This window comes from Stegodyphus dumicola, chromosome 8 (genome assembly GCF_044657685.1).
Source record: "Stegodyphus dumicola isolate Sdum_Otavi_A_Nest chromosome 8, ASM4465768v1".
Taxonomy (NCBI): Eukaryota; Metazoa; Arthropoda; class Arachnida; order Araneae; family Eresidae; genus Stegodyphus; species Stegodyphus dumicola.
The window spans coordinates 147,138,846-147,146,579 of NC_140775.1; the positions used below are offsets into that span (position 1 = coordinate 147,138,846).

A 7,734-nucleotide genomic window follows, 5' to 3' on the forward strand; every position below is an offset into this window, starting at 1 on the left:
GCATAACTACGCACTTCAGCGTTTGCTCGCTACTGTGCTAAGATGTGATTTCGCTGGCTTGCTTTCTATCCCAACAATATCAAAAATGTAAATCTTCTGTGGAAAAGCACGACTAGAGTGCCAAGTGATTGTGGCCACAAATATCAATTGGAAATAAAAATGGAATTAAAACTGCCTCAACTGCCAAGTTCTTTAAATACTACGCAATCAAAATTCTTCTTCAATATGGATCTAGGCACGCATCTACAATGTTCCGTCCTTTCCTTGTGATTTTATTTATGACATATATATATATATATATTAAACTGCAAGTGCTTAAAATCTTAATGTTCATTTTAAAAATTTCATCTTATAATGCTCAGTGCATTAAAATTTATTGTCTATTTCCTTGTTTTTTTAAAAAATAAAAAAAGCAAAATGAAAGTGTGAAAGCAACTCTCTTTTTCTTTTCTTCTTCATCCCCCCTTTGCTTTTACATTCCAAGCAATTTACAACCAAATACTTCTTTCAGCAACAAAAATTCTTACAAATATTGCCTCATAGTGATTATGAGAGACTTATATAAATTACAAAATTATGGCTCCCATCAATTACGGCCATGGTTTATTAATTACATAAGCACTCAGTCTATTTGTTTAGGAAAGAAATCTGTAAAAAATTTTTTTCTAAGGGATATGACTCATATTTATTGTATGAATCTTCTAAAACTAGAAATTGAAGGTGGAATAAAACTACCACATTCTGCATTTCTAACCATTCTGACAATGATGGTCCAATATAATTAAGGCAACAACTTTATCATGCTGCAAATTTTCATGATTATTTTTCAAATATCAGATTTTTCTGCAAGTGTCGCATAAAAAAGCCATAAATTTTTAAACTTATAATTATTACTGTTGAATTATTTTCATATTTTAATCTTTTTATAGTATTATCTAAGGATTTCTATAAAATTAAAAGTAGACCTGCACTTTATTCAGATCACAACTCTGAATTTTTACTGGATGTTCGTAATTTAAGAAGCCAAAGCTACATATAAAGTGGCGGTTTGTTGCATGTCAATTCAAACAATCATTTCCCTTTTGTATTTTTTAGAATAATAAATAAAATGCTCATACAATGTTCTAAAACCTACTTGACCTAAAATAACTGTGTCATTAGTTTATAAAGGCAAATTTCAATTACAGAAATAATAATGTTTCTTTGGTTATACACCAGTTATTTATGCCACTTTGCTTCTGATAGACAGGCCAAATGTTAATATATAAATCCTTGACTGCAAAATTGTTAGTGTAAATACCAGGTGTAAAAATTCTGCTTTAATTTTTTCTACAGTAAAATTGTCTTAATTATAGTTTTCTTTATTGTTGCTCATTATGTCCAAGTTCAAAAACCAAATATCTTGTAATAAAAAGTTTCAATTATTATTTTTTTTTAACAGATTCAGAGTAAAACCAGAAGAATTTTTAACTGAACTAGATCTTGATTTAGGCATGTTTTTCAACATGTACGGCTACCAACTCTTTTTATATGACTGTGATGCATATACAAAGGAATACTACTACACTCAGCATAAAAAAAGTAATAACAATTGCTTAAATCTTTAATTTATAGGTAAATTTTATTATTTGTTATATTTTTACTTTTTTTTCTCCATAGATTTAATGCCAGTCCCCAAACCTATGATACCAGAAAAGAAAATACTGTAACAAATGTCTATTTGATATATTATAAGCAACTATGTAAGTATATGTTTTTGAAATGAATCATTTATCAATTTGAAATTGTTTGCATTTTATTATCTGGCAAATGTTGTTATACAGTTTTTAATTTGCAATTTATTATACTTTTTGAAGCTGAAGTGAGAAATGCTGCTTGATGAAGATTTGAAAAAAAATATTGTTGTGTGAAGAAAGAATTGCAATCTGAAGTTTTTTTTTTTTTTTTTTTTTTTTTTAACGGTATAATGTTTCACTGATGAAGAAAAATATGCACATTATTTTATACAGAATCAACACTCATAATAATTATGTGCATAATTTTAACAAAAATAGTACCAAATCTGAAATTGGAACATCTAATATTTGGACTACCAGCATTTGTTTTTAAACCAAGTATAGGAATGAAGAATATCACACTAAAAAATAAAGAAGTAGGTATGGGCATAAAAATGACTTTTCTTTTATATCTGAGATTCCCGTATGTCTCTTGCAAACACCTGCTAACTAGGGAATCAGAGTATGGCCAATCACAATACATTGATTGATGTTAGCCACAACCATGCTTTCAGGGCTTGAGGAAATTGTGGAGAGGGGATTAAATTTTCCTATCTGACCTAAAGAATACGTAAAGGCCTATGATATATTTATTTGGAATTGGACATTGCTCATACAAGTTTTCTTTTGTTGACCTAACAACAGGGAAGGCAAAAAGAATTAGATTCCGAAGAAATTTTCTGTTAACATAGCAATTATAATTATTTACTAGTTTTCTTTTGTTGGCATAGTAGCTGAGAAGAGAGAAAAATTATGTTCTGAAGAACTTAAGTTCAGTTAATATAGCTAACTGCACTCTTCCTTAACTTTTTCATTTGATCCAGCTTATTATTTTTTTGTTTTTACAGCTATCTTACAGTTTTTCCAGCTATCTTAATGAAAAATTCAAACTTTAATTTTGATATGTCAAGAACAGTTTTCAGTTTTGGAGCTGTAACAGGATCTGCAAAGCAAAAGCATATTTAGTACTTGTTTTCCATAGTGTCCTTGGCAAGGAAAAAGGTACTCTTCTGTTATCAGGACCAAAGTCGGAAATGTATGTATGGATGGATTGATGTGTTCCTGTATGTGTGTAATATATGTACGTATGTATGTATGTGTTTATAAACACAACTGTATGCATATGCATACATATATGTACGGATGGATGTATTCATGCTTGTGTGTATATATGTACATATGTATGTGTGTGTATAAATACACACATGCAATCCAAATGCACACATACAAATCTGCATGCATACATACATTTCTGAATCTAGTCCCAATAACAGAAGAGTACCAGAATAAATATTATTCGGACAATTTTGGGCTTAAGAAAGTGCATTTTCAAAACTATACAAAACAGAAATCTATACAAAACAGAAATCTTCTTTTATAGTTTGAATGCTATAGAAGGCAAAATTTTCCAGTTGAAGAAATAGTGAGAAAAGTCAATAAATATAGATGATGTTACAAATGATTTTCATTACGATGACAATGCTGCAATCAGCAATTAACTAATGAATGGCAAAATCTGCAGTACTGTTTAAAATCCAGAAAATATCACTATTGATAGTGAAGAAAGTGAAAAAGAGGTTTTTGAGAACGAAAAGATTTTGATTGAGAATCTAGTCAGAATTTTAGATGTCGCAACTACAGGACTTGAATAACGGAACTTTGCAACTGAAGAAGAAACGAAGCAACTTAAACAACTTATATTGAAAGAAATTATTAATAAAGCAAACAAATAAATATCAAGCTTTTTTTAAATAAATTTCGATTCCTTTAAGGTTATAAATGCTTTAATATTGCATAAACCACTATTTTATGTTTTTAATTTTATAATTTTTACATGTTGTTTTACTAGATTTAAACTGATGACCTAAAATCTGGAATTGCCAAAGACCCGATGATTATGGATCTTGGACGTTGTACTCTACTTGATTTAAATAAATACTAGTTAATAATATTTGCTTAAATAAAATTAATAGTTGTATTGATATTCAGTATTTTCATCTTTTCACATTTTAGAAGTTTTTGAATGTTTATGTAAACATGTGAACTGGCAATAAAATGGTTTTACTTCAGGTTACATGCAATATTATACTTGCTTGAAATTCACACAAAATCATAAGCAATAATCTGATCTGACAGCAAAGGTAACTATTACAAAAGAATTGAAGCTACCATAAATACTGCTTTTTTTACCTCACAAAAAAATTTTGAAAACAGAACTGTATAGAAGAAGATGCAAAATTATTTATTTAAAAAATGTTATGAAATAATGTATGCATTAAAACTTAAAGAAAGTCAACAATATATGAACCAAGCAATATAAAACAATGAACAAAATATTTTGTCCCTTTATGTGATAATAGCAAAATTGAAAACTCTTTCAAAGGCCATTTACTTTTTCAAAACATAACTGAGTAAATACCTAAAAATAAATATATTTATATTCCCTTACATCAGAGCAATGCAAAATGGAGGAAATAATGTCTCTCCAAAAAATTGATGTACAGTAACATATAACTATTAAAATATGCAGGATAATTCAAAAGATTTTCCATAACTTTAAAGCTAAGACGGGAACAAATAATAATAATAATAATAATAACCTTTTACATAGGAACATGTTCCAAATGCAATCCATATATGCTACAGATAAAGAACAAAAAAATAAAATACGGTTAGATATATATGATGTCAGAGAAGTGTGCTAATTTCATAGTTCCAGCAGCATGTCGAAGATTCCAGTTTCACACAATCTTGCTCATACATTTAACTGTTTGATTATATAGCACACATTATATGGGAACAGTCTACAGTGCAATCACACTGTGGCTCACCCACTTCTATTCACTACCCCCATAAATAAAGCAAACATTAGCCATTTCAATGTTGTGGTAATGATTTGTACTACTCCAATAACATCAGCAGCTTCAATGATAATGAACTTGCACTGTGCAGTTTTGTATTAAGCCATTTTGCCATTCATAGGACACTTTCACCATAGCAGTATGCAAACAGTTCACAAACTGCATGATTTTTGAAATTCTGCCACCCTTAGCCTGAAAGCCAATAATTATTCTCCCCCCTTTTTTTTGTCTGATAAATTGCTCTGTTTATTCACGTCAACAATTAATATATTTTTTCCAAATACCTACAACACACTTTATATTCCCACCAAATCTTGCAGTTGACACATGTGATGTCACTGTTTATTTAATATTAACATCAAATGTAGGAGATAGCCACAATGCTACTTGACCCATGTATGTAAATATACTATTTGATGAGTCTATTTTATAGTTTACTACTAAAAATATACACAAATTCATCTTTAGTTTTTTACTTCCTTGTACGAAGTAAAAAGGAAGTACTGTAATAGCAAAAAACTTCAGGTATCATATTTCAACAAAAATATCCATTTTGACCGCTATTGAATGCAATTTAACGATATTTTTGCATGACATCCGTAAGTAAGGACAGAATAAAGGACTCCCCCCCCCAAATTATAAAACTGATTTAAAATGAATTCTAAAGTAAATTTTTTGTGGCGTCTGTGCGTACGTACATATGTACGTATCTTGCATAACTCAAAAACGAAAAGCCTCAGAATGTTGAAATTTTTTATATAGGATTGCTATAACATGTAGATGTGCACCTCATGTTTTGGTTGCAATGGGCCGCACCAAGAGTATGTAAATATATATATATTACAGAGTGGATATATATATATATTAATTGAAAAAGAAAATGTAAAGCGAACTGGTAATTAGACAAAAGACCTCACTCTGTTACTTGGCACAGTGATCTAAGTTTCTTTATTGGGGGAAAGTACAGAATCACTCACTGCTGGGCGCATTTTTAAGAATTACACATACTTGGTATCGATGTACACATCGACCTATTTTCACTTGAAAAATTCCAGAATTGAAAAAAAAAAAAAAAAAGGCATTGTGCACTCCCTTGACTTTATCCATATACACATTGACCTATTTTCAATTAAAAAGTCAAAGAAAATTGTCAAAAATCCAATTCTTCTTACTCTTGTAAAAAGCACCAAACAAACGCCAATCAAATAAGTGGGCGATTCTGCGCTTTATTCTTATATGTTTGTAAACTGTGCATTTTTTGGGATAAAAATTATTGAATTATATTGTTCTGGTTAAGATTTTTAATGCCTTTAGTTAAACCTGCATGCAATAATTGTGGAATTATGAGCAATTTAAAAGTTTTTTAATTGCGGCTAAGCCAAATTTTTTATTACCATGGTCATACAAACATAGCTGTTTGTGTACATTTAAAACATACAGAATAGAGGATTTGTTGCCAATCTAGAAAAACTAAGCTTCGCAATAACAAAGTAACAACTTCTTTTATTATTGCGAATTAAATTATGCTTAATTAATTCTGGAATTATCATTTAAGTTATTAGCTCGTTTTTGCGTTGAAACTGTATTTTTAATTGTAAAAATTGTTTTTTGCTTTAACTGTACTTAGTATTTTACGTTTTTCTATATCTTTCAAATTTTAATGAAAATATTTTGAATTTTTGCCTTGCCGTGAAGTGAATTAATTAGAAGTGCATGTGCATTAGATAAACATTCAGGTAAGCAGCTCTGAATCGTCTGCGAAAAACTGTTTCTTTTTTATTTGTTTAATTTCTTTTATATATCATTTCAGATTTATTATAGTATTTGAATAGAACTTGTGGTAATTCTTCAGATGATATATTTTCTTTGCACTCTGAACTATAAAATGAATGAGATGTAATGCTGTTAATTGAAACTAGCACCAAAGTGTCACTATGGCAAATAAATATAGAGAACTTTAATGAGTGCATTTATTCTATAGTATCCACGAAGTAGATTTAATTCAAAATTCGGTAACTTCTAATTCAATACGTTTAAATGAAATGCAGGAAAATTGCATATAGTTTAATATTCCATACAAGGAAGTCGTGGTGTACACATCAGATTTTTTATATTTGTTGTTAGAGCATTAATGACAACATATATACTGTTTTGTATCATATATGAAAACTGATGTGTACAAGATAAGTCTATTTTTCTGTGTACAGGATAAATGCATTTTTCCTTACAATTTTAATTTTTAATGATTTTTATTTAGCACATATATGTAAATATGTTTTAACATCCAATTTGTTTTTATTTGCATAATTTCCAGTTAACAGTAGCTAGTTAGTAAAGATATTGGAGAATCAAAAGTTATGCATGGATTTTGAAACAGTGTGATGTTTCTAATCCAAGAGCACACAATGTTTGATATTTGTGTCATGATTTGATTACACAAAGTGGATTACTGCTGCAGATTTGATCCGGGTAAGTTTTCTTTTCTTCTGTTATCTTGAAATGCATTACCGCGGCCAACGTAGTTAGCAGCATTAAGCAGCATAATGGATGAGCAGTTGAGTTTAAAAGAATATGCAGTGCAGGTTAAAACATTACATGAGCAATTCAAGCGTGAGTGCAGTGGGCAGATTACACGAGAATACTTAATGTTTAGATTAAATAAAATTGAGCCTGATCAAAATTCATTAAAAAATTCTAAACTTCCTGAAAATGACCAAAAAATAGTGGAACTAAATACCGCGCATAGGTTTACGACCACTATGCTAAAAGGTATGGATACGGATTTAGAGAAAATTAACAAGGATCTCGCGAATTTAACAACTCCCTCTAAATGTGAGAGTTCGAAAATCCTAAAGTGTAAAGCGAGCAATAGAAGCAAAAATAAGAAAAAGGCAGCAAAGGATTCACTTCCCCATGGAAAACGCACAAAAGAATTCATTCAAACCCTGAAATTAACTATCCCACACAAAAGAATAAATTCGAACAGCTTAATAATGAAGTCAATATGGATGAAAATAACCAAAATGAAGCCCCCTTTGAAACCCCTAAAATGGTTGTAGGGCACATAACCTCCAATTATATTAGCAGACTTCAAGGGA

General features: G+C 29.7%; 1 protein-coding gene across 2 annotated transcripts in view; it reads left to right on the forward strand.

Annotated features, from left to right (window-relative positions):
* LOC118186467 (EF-hand domain-containing family member C2-like) overlaps positions 1–3,849 on the forward strand; it is a 38,798-nt gene extending 34,949 nt beyond the window's left edge. Inside the window, exons 7-9 of one of the 2 annotated variants that reach the window (XM_035356571.2) lie at positions 1,442–1,581; positions 1,660–1,742; positions 1,857–3,849. In XM_035356571.2, coding sequence (XP_035212462.1) covers positions 1,442–1,581; positions 1,660–1,709 — 190 coding nt within the window. In that variant the 3' untranslated portion in view covers positions 1,710–1,742; positions 1,857–3,849. Of the gene's footprint in view, positions 1–1,441; positions 1,582–1,659 lie in introns of both variants that reach the window. The other variant, XM_085822551.1, reaches the window with a different exon arrangement.
* Positions 3,850–7,734: the final 3,885 nt, after the last annotated feature.